This window comes from Nomia melanderi, chromosome 3, assembly GCF_051020985.1.
Source record: "Nomia melanderi isolate GNS246 chromosome 3, iyNomMela1, whole genome shotgun sequence".
Taxonomy (NCBI): domain Eukaryota; kingdom Metazoa; phylum Arthropoda; class Insecta; order Hymenoptera; family Halictidae; genus Nomia; species Nomia melanderi.
Genome location: NC_135001.1, coordinates 7,072,775 through 7,092,126, shown reverse-complemented (window position 1 = coordinate 7,092,126; position 19,352 = coordinate 7,072,775). Strand labels below are relative to the sequence as shown.

The window sequence follows — 19,352 nt, the reverse complement described above, 5'->3', positions numbered from 1 at the left end:
CTGATTTCCCTGAAGATAACAGTCTACCGCGGATTCACGAGGAAGTTTTCGACGATTCGCACATCCTCCTATATGGGAGAATGTGTTCGTACACGGTTTTTTCTTGCGGAAAAATTGAAGAGCATTTTTCTCGCCGTCGCTCGGCTGAAGAAAACGAGAAATATTACGCAAACTTTGGATCACGGAACGGGAAACAATGTATGTTATATAAGTTTTTTTTCTCTGCTGGACATTGAGTATTCACGAGATAGATACACGAATTCTTACTTCTCCGCAAGATGCAAAACTCGTGACTGAATTGAAATATTCACTATAATTATACAAAGAATCATGAGATTCGAAAGATTTCACTGCGAGAAACGAAAGAAACCCGTGATTAAAAAGCATGAAAATTTCCTTTCATCAAATTGTCCACCGTGGAATTAGAAAGCTCGTTCAATTTGCATCCAGATGCAAACTAAAAAAAGTCAAAGAATTAAACCAACGAATCATTAATCATCAACCAATTCAAAAGAACTTTTAGTTCAGAAAAATAAACTCTACCATAAAGTCAGTCGCCAGTTTCATAGTCACTTTCAGCCTCCTCGAAAAGAATTTTACTAGTAGAAACCGGTAAACAATGAAAAACTCGTGTCATTCGTGGAATGACCGAAAGAATAGTCGCTAAGGGAAACGAGCAGCGTTCACCAATATCCGTTGCGCTGCTGTTCGGAAGGAGGACACGGCTTCCGGCCGATTTAATCTCTGCCAGTGGCCGCGTGATTTCGAGAAAGAGCTGATAACTCGGCTAGGAAGTTCAGCTAATAGAAACTTCGTTGTTTTCCCTGCTCGCCGACGTTTCCGGCGACCAGGAACCGAAGTTCGCGAACAGTAGCGAGGATTATGGTTATTTTTCGTTCTTTCCGCGTGCGTGACCTCCACGGAAACTGCTCGTGTTGACCGTAATCCCGTAAATGGACCTAAGCCGAACTGATGGGAATTGTTACGGGGGGGGGGGGGGAGAATTTGCTTAAGACGACGGGGAAACACTCGGGAATGTTTTCGTCTCCATCGAGACGCGGTTCCGCGACGACGGTGATATTTCATTTTTATTCGGGGGAACGACAAGCGGAATCGCGCGAACGAGAAGGAAACGTTATTTACGCGCAGATAAATTCAGCTATAGAATTACACGGCGAGCAGGAAACTTTGTTTGCGGCGTGTATATACTTAGGAATCTTTGGAAAGTCAAGCTAACCTCTTCATATCGATTTCCGTGGACGTGGATGGTTCGAATTTTAAGAATGTTTTCCAATGAAATTCGAAATTTTGACTTTGAATTTCAGTTTCATCGGACATTTGATTGCTTCATTGCTAGTGATTTGGTGGGAAGAGAATTCCATGTTTGTTATATATCTAGATTTTCTGTGAAAGATAATATAGGTAATATAAAAATAGTATTTCTATTTGTATATTAATATTGTAACTCTACGGAAAATTAATATTTATAATCACTTCTATTTCTATTTTGTAAAATTGTAATTTTACAGTAACATTGAAGTCTATGGTCATTTCTATTTTGGAAACAGTAAGGTATTAATGAACATGCGGCTGTTTCTAATTGTGGCGGCTTTAAAAGGGAGTTTTATCGTGTTTTATCGGGCAGGTCCTATATAATCATCGCGGAATAATTAGTCTCGACGCGAGTAGACTTTCCAGCGACAGACAGTCGTTGAAAAAAGCACGAAACCTTCCAGTTTAACTGCGCCGAGTCACGAGAGCTGGCTTCACGCTCGACGCGATAGGAAAGGGGAATTAGAAAAGTCGTCAATTACGATGATCGGTGACCGGAAAAATATGTACACGGGATGCGTTTTCTCTCGCGGGGGAACAGTTTCACGGTCCGCGGGAAACATCATCGAATCGGGCGGTTCCCTTCCGTTGAAGGGAGGAGTCGGCACAAGGACGTTTGAGGAAAGATATCTTTCCCTCCTTTTGTCGTGTGTTTCCAATCCACCGTTTCTGTAGAAATGTATCTACATACATTTGCATCGTGCTGTACCTCGGTCTTGTCTGTAGTTTTATTGTATTCGTTTAGCATAATGTATATTATAAGCATGTATTCGCATGATAGTACGATCTGATATTTATTGTATGTATATGTGGAAAATGTTGCAGACAAGGGAACTGAAGACAAAAATCTTCAAATAGAAGGTAGTGAATGCTGAAAAATATCTTATTATTATTATTATTATATAAAATTACAAAATTGCCGAATTAGAAAACTAGAAAATTACAAGACTTCAAAATCTTAATGTTCAAAAATTTCAAAGCTATAAAGTTATTAAATTAGTAAATTATTAAGTTACAAAATTACAAAATTACAAAACTTCAAAATCATTAATATAATAGTTAAAACATCCACCCAAAAACGAATCAAACAAATCAACGCATCTTCTCATTCGCCATTTTCCAAATAACCAGTAAAATTAGTTTCGCATCGACACAACTCTTTAGAAATTTGATATCTCCTTATTTCTAGCCAAGTACCTCTCGTTCCATCTAACCCCCAGGCGGTTGATACTTGTATTCATAATGATTACGGCATCCATTCCGAGGCCCGATTCCATATTCCACGATCAAGTGTCGCAGGCCTCGTTTCTCGAAAACGACGTCTCCCCAGGGTGTTCCGGCAGTTAAAGGGTTAGAGATCGGCGTAAAGCGGAAGATGGCCTCCCCCGTGTTCGCCGAAACACGTTCACCGAGAGGAACCACGAGCGGAAAACGCCGCACACACGGGGATCCGTACGCGTTTTCCTTTTACGAGCTTGACAGCGTTACGCCACGGCTCGTGAACGTTCCAGAGTCCTACGTTTGATCGCTTTGATCGTTTGCACGGAACAGGCTCCGCTTGGATTTTTCATTCGCAACGAGAAGAGAGACGGTCTTTCATTTAAATGCTGAAAGCATCCGGCCTGTGGAAATGTAAACGGTGAATGGTAATTGTGCTTCCACAGAGCGGAAATTTTAATAAGCATGAACCGAATTGTAGTCGATTGAGGTTTTCAGGGGTGGAAATTATTTTTGAATAGATTGTACCAGTAGGATCACTGTAGTCGATGGAAATTTTCGGTCTCGGATTTATAAACTTATAATCTGATTTATAATGCGATGATATTGTTTTGCAAAAAAGTAAAGGTAGATTTTATTTAGAAGTGTACTTAGGCGTGAGGAATTTGCCATCCTGCGCTGTTGTTAATAGCAAATATTTTTACACTTTCAAAATGTTACTCAAAACATAACACGTATATTCTATATTTATAGATATCGATATTCTACATTTTTTCTTTACATTTTTCTCAATACAAAGAATGACGTTAAAAGAAAAAGTGCATAACATTTTGGTGAATACAGAATAATGGTAATACAGATTGTAGATAATTAGCAATGATTAGCTAAAGGAGCGACAATTCGAAGTGAAAAACAAGTAGATGCATCGTTCGTTTAATATCCTTGCTGTTCCAATGAATAATTTCACGTAAATGTTTGCTCGAAGTGTTTCGAACAACAACGAGCCCCGACGCTAATTTCCAAGGTGTGTCGCCGTTGTCTCCGACGTTTCTCGGGAGACCACCCTTCGCTCGCGAAGGGGCGCACCGGGAAAGGGGCGGCGAGGTCTTTTTCATCCCGGGAATTTCTTTGAACTTCTCCACGCAAGAAGGTACCTCCTCAGACTCCCCGAGGAACAGTCGGCTGGATGCTCGCCCCAGAATGCATCCCTCGTGCATTTTTCACCCCTTTCTGATTAATTAAGTCGCTTCAGCCCTCTGGCGCAGAAATTACTTAATGCTTCCTTAAATTCACGTTTAAGACGTCTCGTGCTTTCGAAGTGAGTGTAGATGCGTATCTAGTTCAGTGTGCAGTGTCTTTTCCTGGGTTTTCAGCCCTTAACAACGTAATATATTTTTATACTCTGATTAATTTGTAGAATGTCGTTGAAGTGAAACGACAGAATTTTGTATTAGACCATTTTGGTAATAATTATATTAACCCTTTGCACTCGAGAAGCAACTCTCAGTCATCATTTGATTTGATACAGTAAAACTATCAAGTTGAATATTTAGTATTTTAAATTAAACTCTATTAGTATAGGAAATATTTAAATAAAATAGCTTCGTCGCTTAATTTATCTGTGAATTATCGTTAAATTAGTTTCAAACAATGTCGTCTATATCTCGTCGAAAAATGTTAAATATTTCCAATGAAAGACTTGTTGAAAAACGAGTGCAAAGGGTTAATAAATATTAGTAAGATAATTTGGGACAACGCAAAAAGAATACCTATATTAAGCAAAATAATTTAACAATGAAACATCTACACCATTTCGTTTGTATACAAAGAGAAACCCGAAAATGTGTCCGTAGGACATTAGTATGTTATTAAACGTATTTCTCATTGTAAAGATATGTAAATTGATGTCTCGTCCGATCGTGAAAATTGATTTAATATTGAGGTCGACATAAAGATTCATTTCGAGAGTTAATCCAATCATCATCTGAACATCGTGCGGAATTTAAACGCGAATAAACGAGGGAAGAGAAACTGTTTCTTCGAACACCATATTGTCACCCGACAACCCCTTTTGGCCGCGGTTCAAGGTGTCGCGAGAATCCTAGTCCCTATTGGCGACGGTTCAATGGCGGCGTCAAGGGGACCCGAATCAATGAATGGAATTGAAATAGCGTTCAGTAGAAAACGGAAGATCATCATTCGTTTCTTGGCATGGCAGAAACTAATTTACTCCACTTATCTGTGTCTAATGTATTCTCACGTTACATCTTATATCATACTAGCGTTATAAAGAACACAAATACGGATCTCAAAAGTTAATATATTCGAGGTGGGAACTGTTTCGAGAATCGTGTTTCGAAAATTTGGGAACTACAGTGTCGCTTTGTAAATTACAGAACTGTGTAGATAATCATAGCATTTCCAGTGTTGCTTTACGAACTATAGCATCACTCTGAAAATCACAATACCCCGTCAAAAACTATATGACCTCAGTAACCAGTCTCACTCCAAAACTCAAATTAAGAACCACAGTATTAACAACCAAACATGATTATACTTAATAATCCTTAATCTCCGTCCTCATTTAAACCCCCATCCTCCCGAATACTCCAACAGATCCTCAAACACGATAAGAATCTCATCCAAGACGAAAACAAGGTGACCATCAAACCAATTAATCCCAACGCAGCCCGACAAGGCGATACACTCTGCGAATCCCGAAGAGAGCAAGACAGCGAAGTTGCCAGTTATTTAGAAACAAATAAAAAGGAGCCTAAGAAACTTCCCTGCCGCGAAAGAATTCCTGCGCTTAAAGGGATGGTAGCTGCGATCCACGGGGATAATGGGGCGAGCCAATAACACCGGCGACGCGACCGGGGGAACAATTATCCTCTCCCCGCGAGACAGCGGCGAATTAACATCTTCAGACCGGGGAAACTCATAAAGAAAAGCTGCCTTGGAAAGAAAGGCGGCATGGGGAGCGAGCTACGCCGCCGTGTTCCTTTGAGACGCGACGACTCGAGCGTTCCACCTGCTCCTTTGAGCCACCTCGCTAGGCTAGCCGCTCCTCGAGCAGAGAGGCGGCCATCTTCTTCGCCTTGTTTCTAGAGGAACGCGTGTATCCCGATGCACGGCTGGCGGCCGCTCGTTAATACGTAAAAATCTCTTTCACCCTTGCGAGAGCCACCCCGGGCCGGACCACCACGTGTTGAGAACCCACCCCAGTCGTCATGGCAACCCCCGTACCCGATTCACGGCGGCAGCAGACGACGCCGCCCGTCCTCTAGCCGCCAGAATCAGGAACGTAACTTCCGCCTCGCTGGCCCTTTGTTATTTTCGGCCGCTGGCAATTTCACGCCGCGAGTCGCGACTGTGTCTCGGTCACCCGCCACCCACGCGTTTTTTTTTGGCTCGACGAAAACTTGGTCCAGGGGATCCCGCATTTCCGGTGCTCTCTTGAGTGACTGTTTCTCCGTGACGGCTGTTTTACTTTGACTGCTGCGAGTGACACCATTTTTTGCAGAATGTTAATTTTCTTGGCGACATATCGAAGGATTGGATTTCGTTGGATGTCGGGTCGAGGAGATGTGTTCTACTTTTTTTTTTTAAAGATCTGCTACATTAAATACTATTAACCCGTTGCACTCGAGAGGTGACTCTCACCATTTGATTTCATAAAGTAAAACTATAACATTTTATATTTAATATTATACTTTGTATAATGCATCACTTTGAGAAATACTGAAGTAAAGTAGCTTTGTTCTTCAATGTACATATGATTTCTCTTCGAGTTTCACAAAATATCGTCTTTATCTCATTAGAAAATATTCAAATATTTCTACTGAAACTTTCGAGTGCAAAGGGTTAATATCTAACCAACGAGAATGCATTTATGAAGGTAAAAATATAAGAAGAATAGGGAAAATAGAATAATACGGATAAAAATAATTGAGGATTAGATACTTTTAATCTAAATGAGATCGGGGATCTCACCGGGATTTACCCTGAAAATTGAAGATTGATATTTTAGTTTCATTCATTAACAAACTTGTTTCGACTGCATAGGATCTTCCATGGTTTACTTCGCGGTCAAGGTGTTGGAATCTTAATTCTTATGGATCACAAACCAAATTGGGTAGTTTGTTGAACAATTTTCGACGGAGTCTATGTAAATGGTCGTTTATCATATCTGATAAGTATATCTTTAACAAGATACTAATAGAGTTTAGATCTATATTTATTGTTCTATGTAATTAACAAAAAAATTAAAATTTGATGTTACAATTAGTTGCTTTCAATATATCGGGTTAAACGAAAAGTAGCTACTATAATCCAAACGAATTCGTATCTTATGTATTTAATAATCAGCGTAATACTTTTAATACTCTCAACAATTTTTTAAATGACGCAAATAATTTCGTCCACCGTGAGCGAATAACAACCGTCGCAGCCACAAACCCATCGAACCATCCGATTTTTCCCAGGCTTTGCCCGAAGAACACACCGAGGAGACCTCCTTTTCGCTCCTCAAAATTAACGACGTCGGAATCCGGCAATTATGCTGACCATCCATGCCCGTGTACACCGAAGCCTATCCGCCGGTCTTAATTAATGATCTCGTTAAAGCCTCGTCGCCAAAAAGTCCCTCTAATGACCTTTTTCGCTCGGAATCGCGTTCCAATTTCCCATTCCCCGGCTCGTTGTCATCGCCGACGGAACACTCCGTCACCGGATACGCCCGGTTGTCGCAAGAATCATCCAGTCTAGTTCCTCGTTCCTCGGATAGACGCCATATTGCCCTTCTTCCCCCTTCAAACTAATTGCTTAGAGTCAACAGAATACGGCGGAACCTTGACTCGCGTATTTCTTTGGCAGTTCAGTTGTCTGTACTCTTAATGGGACTGACATTTGTGAAAATGGTTCAATTGGTAGCAATTTACTTACATACTTCGTATATGCTATTAAAATTCTACTTGAATAGTCGTACACTATATCTTAATTATAAATATACGTTGATCAACTAAATTCATCAATTCGTTCGGTACTTACTTCGTAATCATTGATGTAAAGTCTCATTTACAAAGATCTTACAAGATCAAATTTTATACCTCTCCCAAGATCTTCGCAAGTGCCCCATAAATACAATAACCATCATCAACAAATCGAAACTCCGCAAATACATTGCTAAACTGGAGAAACATTCGCTTCCATCGTTCCACTCTAACATCAACACTTCTAAATTCCGAAACTCACTTCTACGTTCTTCGAGCACTTCAATACAGAGACACTAACATACCCTCCCATATTACTCAGAGTATTAATAATCATTCCTTCGTTCCATTAACAACCTACGCACACTCTATGTTCACCCCTACTTACGTCTCATTCAGCTTCTCCAGAAAGTTTATAATAATTATTTAAAACAGGTCTCAACTGTGATTAGTGCGCGCTGCTTTTACCCTCTCCATCGTTCTCTCCCTCTTTTTCTCTCTCAGCCGGCCGCAGCTTCAAACGGTATTATTTCGAGCAAACTTTGTCGCAATTCGCCGCTGAATATCGCGCGAGGGCTGCAGAGGGGGTGAGTCGGCGAGGGGTTGCCGTTGTTGACGTATGCAAAGTCCCATGCGCACACCATTGTCCCCTGCGTTTGACAGTTGGACGGCCTGTCCGCCGGGTCCGGGCCGCGGCGACGTCGCCCACCGTTTGTGCCGCGACGCCCTCGGTACCGTACATTCAGGGGTGGTCCTGGTGCAGGGGTTGATGAGGTTTCCGCGGAGTTCTGGGCCGCTTTAGAAACTCCAGAAAGTTTGGATCTGGCCGTGTTCTCTTCATTGAACGTTCTTCGCCATTGTTACGCCCTGGCCTTGTCCGGGGCCTCGCCGCCACCCCCACCCTCCCCTGGGGGTGTGTTCCATGAAACGTTGATGCGTTTAAATTATCGATGAAACTGTTGCGAATGGACGAGTTAGCGGGAACGCGGATCCGCTTTGCGGAGGGTCTGATGATTTAATTGGAATCGTTGAGGCATTCGATTTGAATTTGTTTGGAAAATTTTGGTTTGTATTTGCGGGATATTTTTAAGCGTTATTTAACACTAGAACTACCGAGCACTTGAACCGTCTTTCGAACATCTCTTTATGAAGGCTAAACGCGTGAATTTATTGAGATTTCAGTTGGCTTATATTTCAGATTAGATATTGCTAGATCGGCTTCTGTAATCATTTGTTAAAGAGTATCTGTACCTTTGCAGTAATTCTAAAAGAAAAAATTAGGAATCGGTTATTTTGACTCATCTAGTAGTTCTAGTGTTAAGATGTTCAATGTTTCTATTGGAAATAGTAGTTTCTATGCATAGAGATTGCGAGAAACGATGATGCAATCTTTAGTGCGTTTCGTATGGAAGAGGTTAAACTAAATAACAGTTTAATCATTCAATTTTCAACAAAAACTTTCGCGTGTAATTTATTTTATAAGAAGATAATCTAACCAAGATTTGATGAAACTAGGGTTGAAAATAAATGCAATTACGATTTCAGCGATTAGAAAAGAACGTTGATATCCCATAAAAGATATTAATAAACATTCCGAAAGGTTAAGATTTATTAAAAAGACTCTATGAAAATTCATATTAAATAATATCTATACCATATGGTAGTTTAATTGAGGGGGTTGTAAGATCTGTCTCAACAGACAAGAGTTTCGAGACGAATCCAGATATAATGACAGATAAATTCACTGATATTAATGAACTTCCCAGAACGGAAGTGCAAAGTATCCTCCAGTTTATTTAAAGAGTTTCGTCGACCGAAACTCACCGTAGAGAAGCGTCCGACTCTGCAGCCGGCGATCGACTTTCCGGCTCGCAATTAAAAAGCTCTCGACTCGACCAGGAATCAGGGCATAAATCATTCGCGAGCAAACGGCGTTGACATCCGGCAGCAGCGGTTGTCGCTGCTTTTTTTTTCTTCCGAGCGCATCAGGTGACGATTTGTTACGTCGCGACGTATCGATTTTCCCGGCCGGACGTCGTCGACTAATTTCGCGTTAGAATTAATTGACTTCTCTCTCCGTCGAAGTTCGCCGTGGCACGCGGCGCGTCGTTTCCGTTTTACGGCTTCCCTATCGATTTAATTAGCAGACGGGATCAACCAACCTAACTTCATTCGCAGCCATCGAATAAAAATTTTCGGATGTTCCATTCAACTTTTGCCGTTTTCCAGAACTTCGCGTCTCCGGTCCGAATCCGGACAACAGAAACTTCTATTTTCGGATTTCCTGTTCAACTTTCGCCATTTCCTAGAACTTCGCGTCTCAGATCAGAATTCCGAGTGAAGAGATTCCGAAATTTTCAAGTCTTTCACTCAACTCTTGCAATTTTCCGGAATTCTGGATCAAGATCTAAAACGCAAACCTTGGGGAAGGAAGGGAAACTCCGAAATTTCCAGATTTTCCATTCAACTTTTACAATTTTCTAAGATCTTCGATCAACATATAAAACATAAACCTCAAAGGAAGAGAAACTACAAAAAGAAAGAACCAAGAAAATACAAGAACCTCGAAGAAACACTATCCGAAAATTTCTTTTGAATACCACTCGTCGTCAATACGCGACAAGAGGTTAATCTAATTAGATTGAAAATCCCCACAAACATAAACTTGCTAAAAAATTTGACCTTACATCGAAAGAAAAGACAACGAAACTACAAAGACCTCAGAGAAAAAGAACTCTCCGAGAAATTCGTTTGAATCCGCGATTCTCGAGACATTCAGCTCGATTCTTCGCAAATATTCCTGTGTATTCTCCGGGGATTCACAGAATCGATTACGAAAGTTGTCCCGGAGAAGCGACTCGACGGAAATAACGCCTCGCGACCGTTTACAAAGTGCGCGTTGTCCCCTCGGAGACGAAACCGTCCAAGACGAGGATTTATCTGCGAGTTTCTAAGCGATTACCTGGACGGGAGAGAGCGTTTCTGCAGTAGCGGCGCGGGTAACGAGAGTCTGCGGTTTCCGGAGGCTCGGGGGGATGAAGGTTCCAGGCGTTTTCGCGTTTTCGCCGATTCCCCCGCGTACAGAGGAAATGAAACGGAAGAAAACGGAGCTAACGTGGCCTGAAGCGGAACAGTCGATACAGGAGTCGCGTTTGTCGGGTCGAAGGTCGCGATGAATGCTCGCTGAAACCTTAATCATGGCTCCTATGAACAGGAAACGGGAATAGGGGATGACATTCCTTGAGATAAATTAGCGAAATCTATTTTGTAAGATATTGAGAATTTCATTTGAAGATTTTGTAAACGAATGAATAGAATCAATCGAAGAAGGTTGATCGAATGTTAATCGAGATTAATAGTAGAGGAGTCTTTTTATTGCAATCTTTGGTGGATAAAGAGAATCTTAAGTTATTCTATTATCGTGACAGAATCCGAATTGATTATATTATTGAATTAATTAGTAATTAAGTATTCTAATTAGTTGAAATTAAAAGTTCTCTTAAAAAGTTAGAATCAATGCTTATCGACGGTTCAGTAATCGTTCACCATATTGAAAAAAGGAAAGAGTTGATTTTCTTCGAAGACAAATAAGAATCTTTTAAAGACCCAATTCAACTGTATTTTGTCTAATAATACACTCCGATGAGTAATTTCCTGGAGCTCGGCCGATAATTATACTTTTTACGCGCGGACGGATCGATCGATGCACCCGAGACACTTGTTCCGACCACAATTTCTATTTATTGCCTTCATGTAACCGCGACGGCGAGCAATTTTACTCCGGTTCTTCTATCATTTACGAATTCCTAAAATTCTGAAAGGAACTGTTGCGATCCGGAAGACTCGTTACTCGCTCCAGTGAAAATACTAATCCGGACGGGGATAACGATGGGAAGAACGTAATTTCCTGTACCGTTCACTGTCGCCGTCCTTCTTTTCCGCCGGGCGACCCGTTATCTAATCGCGACGCGAAATATTATTTTTCTACGGCCGTGCGTCGCCGGCACGCTCTTCTTTTGTTCCTTCGTCGTGCAGAAAGACGACACTGGCCGCGGAGTTTTTGCGGGGATGACGGACGTTCCGCTGATCAGACCGTCCGATTTTATTGTTGCAGGAGCGATGTCTTCCTGGAACCGTACCTGCAGCAGCACGGAACCGTTCAGGTTGTCAGCTCGCCGAGCACGCCTCCGCCAAATCCGCTGCAACATCATCAGCTTACGCAGCTACATCATGTACAGGTGAGCCGGATACACCTCGATTGTACTTTTTAAATGTCATCTTCAATAAAAATATTATCCCGAGAACGTGACTCGGCATTTTGGACAAGCAGTAACGTTAACTCTTTGCTTTACGATTTATTTACAAATTGAATTACTATAGATCACTCGATTAAACGACGATTATTTGGAATCATTTCTATATTACAAATAATGCTACTTAATTTCGTGATATTTAGCTAGAAGAACGTGCAATAATAACAATGTAATTCAATCAAATGATTTAATATTATATTTTTTCATTTTCTGTATTTTGCTCTATGAAATCTTGCAACATTCAACGTGTTAACAATGATCGATACTTATCGTTGATAATGTATTAAAAAAAGAAACAATTTTTATGCTTACTGTGTCTGCGTTTACTCCGAAGGTTGACGATTGATCGTATACAAGTAATATTCAATTTATTTAAAAAAAAAATTAATAACATTTGGATTTCTCTAATTCAGATTGAAATGTTTGTCGCGAGTTTGACACGATGTTGCAGATTAAGGGGTTGAAACCCTTTGCATTCGAAAGGTTCTAATCGCAATTTGGATATAGTAAAATTCTGAAATTTGATATTTGATAATATAATTGTAGTATCGAGAATATTTATTGTAGGATGAATGGTTGGTTGTGCGTGCGTAAGGGCGACCAGGTCATATTGCGACGGACCGGCGCCGGGATGTTTGGGAAATAGTGTGACTGCGTTTAGACAATTTCGAGTGGCTGAAAGAATGCGAGGAAGAGTGTCTGGAACTGAGCGACTGAACCGTGAGAAAAGTGTGTACGTGACTGCGTGAGTTTTGACCATGGACGAAAGATGCGAGTGAGAAGGGTGCAAGGGTGAGAAAGACAGAGCGAATGGGGGTGTGTGATAAAAGCGAGTGGAAATGCGTGCATGGACACATTTTGGTGAGCGACAGCGGAGTAGGACATTTTGGTGAGCGACAGCGGAGTAGAACATTTTTGGTGCGAGAGTCGTGTGTTGTATTTTACGTGTTGTTGTCCGTATTGTTTCCTTTATCTTATTAAATATATTATTGTTTTCCTAATTCTCTTTTTACTAAAGATCCACATTTTCAAATATCATCTAATAGTAAACCACCACCGATATACTATATAATATTATTATTAACTTAGTTACTTGATATCATAGTAATATCAATAAAATATCAATTTTCGTGTAGTATGGTAATAGATACGTGGAATATCGATTTCAAACAGTTCATTTACACATTTAATTATTTAACTATTCAACTGTAGCAGCTAACATTAGTTGAATCTACAAATCCAAATGTCAAGCGTAAATCAATAAAATCCCAACTATTTTTCAATGTTCAATTTACAATTCTACATCATTGTTCTATTCACAGTATTTAAAATATTACGCGGTATTTAAAAAATTACGTTTCAAAACAAATAATTTCAATTAATCACAAAATCTCCAGTAAATGCTCAAAATTATAATCCACGTTACGGGAAACTCGAGTGAATTAAAATAACCGTGTGGCACGTGTTCGATTTTTGGAAGCAAGAGGCGATTTTCGGCCGAATTCTCGTCTTATTTTTCCTTAACGAGAGTCCCTCTCGAAGCTATCCGCGGTAGATCGCGGAAAAAGTCGGGTTACTTTTCGCGACGAGCAATTAGGGAATTCGCAATTAGCTGCGAGGGGATGTTCAGCACGCGTCGCACGTTCTCGTTTAATCCGTTTAACCCGGAACGCAGTTGTGTGTCAGTCTGCATTTCAAATTAAATTACACTCGAAACTCCGGCACGCGGCGAACCCCTTCGCGAAATCCCCTTCGACCCCCGTCGAACCCTTCCATCCGCCATCACGGAAAAACGGCCGAGCGGAAAATTGAAAACATCGCCCGATCGCGGCGGGGCACGACGATTTCATTCGCGACACCGTGTTTGTCGAAATCATTCTTAGTATAATGTTACAGTAGAATTTTCTATAGTGAGATTAACCTATTAAGACCCATGAAATTTTTTTTTTTAATTTTTAGATAAAATTTTGTATTTCGAGTAGTGAGTGTCCATACTATCTTGGAAAAATAGTGAAAAAAATCTGACATATTCAATATACTATATATAGCAGTGGCATATTCATAGATCACCTAATGTAATTGTTCATAATTGTTTACAACGTAAATATTCTTCTATGAACAAATTGATGAATTCGACCGAGAGTTCTCCCTTTTCCCTCGTTTTTGAGTTGTTAGAGATGCTCATCCGACAAAATTCGGCATCAAAAGAGAAGCGAACAGAGGTGAGAGTGGAGAATATTTTCCACCGGAAAACTGTTCCCGATTTAAACGGTGAAACGGGGAAGAGTCTCGACGCACAAGTGCACTCTTTTAAATTGATTTGATTCTTCTTGAATTTCGGTGTACATCTTCGGGGTGTATCTCCATTCTCCGCAGTTTCGGGCACGTAACGAAGCCAATCCCGAGCAATTCGGCCGGCAAACAGTCTCGCAAACGAGACCGACTGTCGAGTACGATGTCTGGGAAAGGCTCTCGCAGTGAAATCACGGCGCAGGACACTCGGTCGAAGTGTTTTCGCCCCCTGCGAACCGAATTCCCAGTGTTTCGCAATTATTTGCGAGATCAGTAACTTTATTGCTAACAAAGTCGAGGAAAATGTGATTTGCTTACACATTACTGAAGGTAATTCGAATTCTACGTTACAATGAGCGACTCGATTGCAAATTATGAAATTATCTTTCGTAATCTTCGATTGTACTGGTGATTCGTTCTGTTAATTATTATAGTAGTCATTCATAAGTCTAGTAATTAATAGCTCCACTAATTCATAGTACTAATAATTTATAATCCTAATCGTTGATAATCCTACTCATTGAGAATACTACTAATTCAAATCCTACTCATTGATAATATTACTAAATCATAGTATTACTAATTGATTGTACAACAAATTCATAATACCACTAGTCCATAATCCTACTCATTGATAATACTACTAAACCATAGTATTACTAATTGATTGAACAACAAATTCATAATACCCCTAATTCATAATTCTACTCATTCATGGTACCACTAACTCATAATCCTACTCTTGCATAGTACCGCAAATTCATTGTACTACTAACTCATAACACTACCTACTCATTCATAGAACCACTAATTCACAGTCCTACCAATTACTAATTACAAGTTGCAACTCCCTTATCAACACTTAATCTAATTTCATCTTATCTAACCCGAAAGACTTCACACCCAACACCTCGAAGTCGAATTTCCCGAACGTCCGTCGTTCAACCCCAACATCCAAAATTCAATAACACGGCAGAAAAGAATCCTATAATCAATATCGAGGGATAATCCTAAAGGGGGAGACTCCAGCCTCCCAGACCACGATGAATTTATTTACAAAAAATTCATGTAACTCGATAAATTTCGAGCAAATCCCATGCGACACATAACGCCGAGCCGAATCGTCGAGACTTCTTACCGGCGAAACCACTGCGCGACCCCTCGTAACCCCCGAGTCGAGTAATCGATGAACGATTCTCGAGCCGTAAATGCGGCCCGCGGTGCATGACCAAATAAATCAAACGAAGCGTCGATTGAGGCTCGCCGATTCGAATAATCCGCGCATCCCTCTAAATACCGGGGGGTTGCTCGAAAACGCGCGAAAGGGTCGCGCGCTCGTTTTTCCACTGACGAGTGACGGATGCTGACGAATCGCGATGAAAAAAAAAGAGGAAACGAGAACGGCGCGGTTCGATCGGTCAGCATCGATCAACGCGAGCTGTCCGATTGAAAACGCGCGTTAATCACCCGACTCACGAGTAATCGAGTCCGATTACCGGCGACGCGAAATCCTCGGGGATCCGTTGCAACGATATATCAACGAGAAAGAAGCTTACCGGTGGTCTCGATAACAGAGTCTTTTAAATAAACGCGAAAGCAGATAAGAATTCAAGAGTTTCACTTAAATACAGTAACATTTGTTCTTCTTTTGCAGAAGTTGATAGACTGTTTTGAAATTATGTCAACACAAGCGAGAAACTGATTATACATTTTTCTATTTCCTTTGAAACAGTTTCTCATTCGTTCGAACAACTTTTCAGCCGACCTGTGCTTCGAAGATAAACGAATTTATGCGAGAATATTGGAATATCGAGGCTTATGTCGATGCTAACTTTTACGTCGGTTTGAACTTCGAATATAACTGATTTATGTGGAAATATTTTCATACTGCAGCTCGTACCGAAAATGTTTCGGTCAGATTTTACATCGATTTGTGCACGAAAAATAAAAAATTCATGCAGAAATATTACATTGGCCGTTTTTACACCGTTTTTACTAAAGCTAACATTTTGGCTGCTAACTTTTACATCGATTTATGCCCTAGGAATAACAAATTCGTGTAAAAATATTATAATGTAGTGAAATTCGCAGCAAACATTTAGTTCGCTAGCTTAAACGGTATTCTCGATTGTTCCTGATATTCAGCTGATAATCCCAGCTCGTGTTGCATCGCGAGCCCCTATAAAACCGATTCCAGTGCGCGATCGCCGGAACAAGTGGACACAGAGTCGCGAGTCCCGACTCTTTCCACGGTTATGGAAATCTCCGGCCCCTTTAAGCCGCAATTCCGAGGGTGTAAATCCTCCCTGGCCGTCATACAATATACTCTAATGCCGCATTATACCGTCGGCACGGCGAACGGTTATCTCAATTTGCAGCCAATGCCAGGCCCGTCGTTTAATCGTGCCCTCTCCCCCGTCCCCTCTTTTTTGCATTTTCTTTTTTGGTGAATGCTTGTCCACCCACCCCTTTATCCAGACATTTTTTATCCCCTTTTTCAGTTTCTCCGTTTCCTCTCTTTTCGGTAACAGTCTTCATGGAAACAATATTCTATTAAAAATATTTCCTTCGTTTTGATAACAATATTTTGATAATATTTCCTCCATGTACCAATATTTCACTAAAAATATTTCTTGTTTCGATAACAGGCTTTATAATAACCATATATTACTAATTCTAACGTGTTCTTTTGATTATTTCAGAAATATTACGATGAAGAGTAATCAATGTTCTGAGCTTAATTCGATACATCAGGATTTCTAATAAAAATACATTAAAATATTGCTGTGCCTTTGGTACGTAAAATATGAGTGGCTTTCACAAAGTAACGTTAGTAATGAATCTATTAATCGTTGAATAAAGAATTCTTGGAACTCACCGATGAAAATGACATAGCTTGAATATTCCTTTTTCCTTGCCCAATTGTCCAGCATTTATCCAGATATTTCTTGATGCCCTTTTTCAATTGCTCGTTTCTGCCTTTCCTTCCTGTTCGCCTCTGTTCCTCTACTTAAGCCGTTGAACGAACAATCGTTGGTACTCTCGTGCGAAAATGGTATAGGTTTTGAAAGTACTCGATCAGTGGAATAAATCGTGAAAGAGGTGAATGTTTATATTGACCCTTTTCACGTTCGTAATGCGTGAAACGCTGATCCACCCTTCCGTTTCAACCCTTGGGTACGACTCTGTATTGCGTTCGTTATTGTACGGGCATTCTTTGCGGTACATTCAGCTCGGATTTCGAAAACAACATGAAATTTATAATACCAACATTCAATTGGGATTTATTCGAATGGAGATAAAACGCTAAACAATTGTTTTATTTCAAGTCTTAGAACACGCGTAAGCTACACTCGTCAAACGACTAAAGCGTACAAAATTTCTGCAATTCCTAATTGAGATTAATTAGCATAATAGTTAATAATACCAAATTACTTTTAATTAATATTCTTTTAAGTAACAAAAGGTGTGAACCACAAAATAGAACACGTTGTTTTCCTTAATAAAAATGAAATGCTCCTGTCATGCACAATTTTTCATGATTAAATCGTACGGGAAAGGGTTAAGAACATTTTATCGATACTTATAGACACTAACAGTACACAGCAAACTTTTAACCCTTTACACTCCAGAAGTTTTTCACCGGAAATACGCAATATTTTCTAATGAGATACAGATGACATTTTCTCAGATTGAATTAAGAAATCTCACATGCATTGAGGAAGAGAACTATTTTCTTTCAATATTTCGTACATTGACGCGTTATACCAAGTTTACTATTAAATATCAATCTTTACAGTTTTGCTGCGTTATATCATTTGGCGACTGAGAGGCGCCTCTGGAGTGCAAAGGGTTAAAGCGCCTAACACTAAAACTACCGAGCACTTCAATTAATTTTTGAAAATTTTGCTATAGAAACTCCAAGAGTGCATCTGTTCAGACTTTCATTGATTTACAATTCAATTTGCGCAGTGCTAAATGAATTTCTTTAATAATTTCTCAGAGAAACATTTGTTACCTTTTTGATAATTGCAAAAAGAAGACATCAGGCATGGGCCATTTGACTCCTCTGGTAGTTTTAGTGCTAAAGGCTCTAACAATAGGCAAACTGTTAAGTAAGCAATCATTCATTTTTGGTTCACATAAATGGAATTCCACTGTAACTTGAGCAATATGTTTCTAACGATCGATTACCGTTTTCCAGAGCGAGGAGTCGCTATCCTCGGAGGGCTCGGCGACCTCGGGTGGATCTTCGAGCTCCACGGAAGATTCTGGCAGCGAGGTCGCCTGCGACATCACTCTGATCGAGAGGCTTATTCGGTCCCATCCGATCTGGTTCCTCCCTGGCATCCAAAGGGCCGGCGCTTTCCACTTGTTGCAAGGCAAAGAGGAAGGGGTGAGTGCACTTAAGCGAATCGATTAGGCGTAAGGAAATTGCAGGCTTCGCCGTGTTTCCCCGGTAGCCGAGTGGCAAGTTTTCCGCGGAAGTGGACAGGTCCCAACCACCAGGCTAAAGGGGCCATCGTTGCGGAAAATTTCACCGCCAGCTTTTCTCGGGGAGAGAAAACTCGCGGAAAATCGTTCCCTACGGTTGGAAAAGTATCTTCACGCGCTAAACCACCGTAAAGCGCCGTTGAACGGTTTTCTTTCGCTTAAATCCTTAGAAAAGGTTCTTGAATACTGGAACTACCGAGCAATCGACTTGGAATTTCTAATTTTCTTATGTTCCAGTTTCTCAACTTGGATTTTCTAGTTTCCTAATGTTTCAACTTGGATTTTCTGATGTTTCAACTTGGATTTCCTAATTTCATAAATTTTCAACTTGGATTTCCTGATTTTATAACTTTTCAACTTGAATTTCCGAATTTTTCTGTGAAAACTTCAAGAGTGCATTTACCGAGATTTCAATTGATTCACCAATTCAGTTTGTTCATTACTAAACCGATTTCCTTATTCGTTTCCCGAAGAATTCAGGCATATAGAATTCGTGCATAAAGACCGGTAATCAAAGAATTATACTTTACACTTTAATTACACCCGCCATACAATTATACACTGAGCAGCCACCAGTTACAACAATAACAGCAAACATTACTACTATCATCACCACCGTCCCTTTCCCCACTAGCCCCTAATCAGTCAATTACAAAAGTCACACCTACCAATAAAAACCCGTCTCCGAAAAACCTTATTGAAGACCCAAATC

General features: G+C 40.4%; 1 protein-coding gene across 13 annotated transcripts in view; it reads left to right on the top strand.

Moving 5' to 3' along the window:
- The window catches only part of spri (Src homology 2 domain-containing protein sprint), a 310,137-nt gene that overhangs the window by 259,589 nt on the left and 31,196 nt on the right, over positions 1–19,352 (top strand). For all 13 annotated transcript variants that reach the window (XM_076365610.1, XM_031984934.2, XM_031984944.2 and 10 more), the window contains 2 exons: positions 11,656–11,779; positions 18,351–18,542. In XM_076365610.1, coding sequence (XP_076221725.1) covers positions 11,656–11,779; positions 18,351–18,542 — 316 coding nt within the window. The remainder of the gene's footprint in view (positions 1–11,655; positions 11,780–18,350; positions 18,543–19,352) is intronic.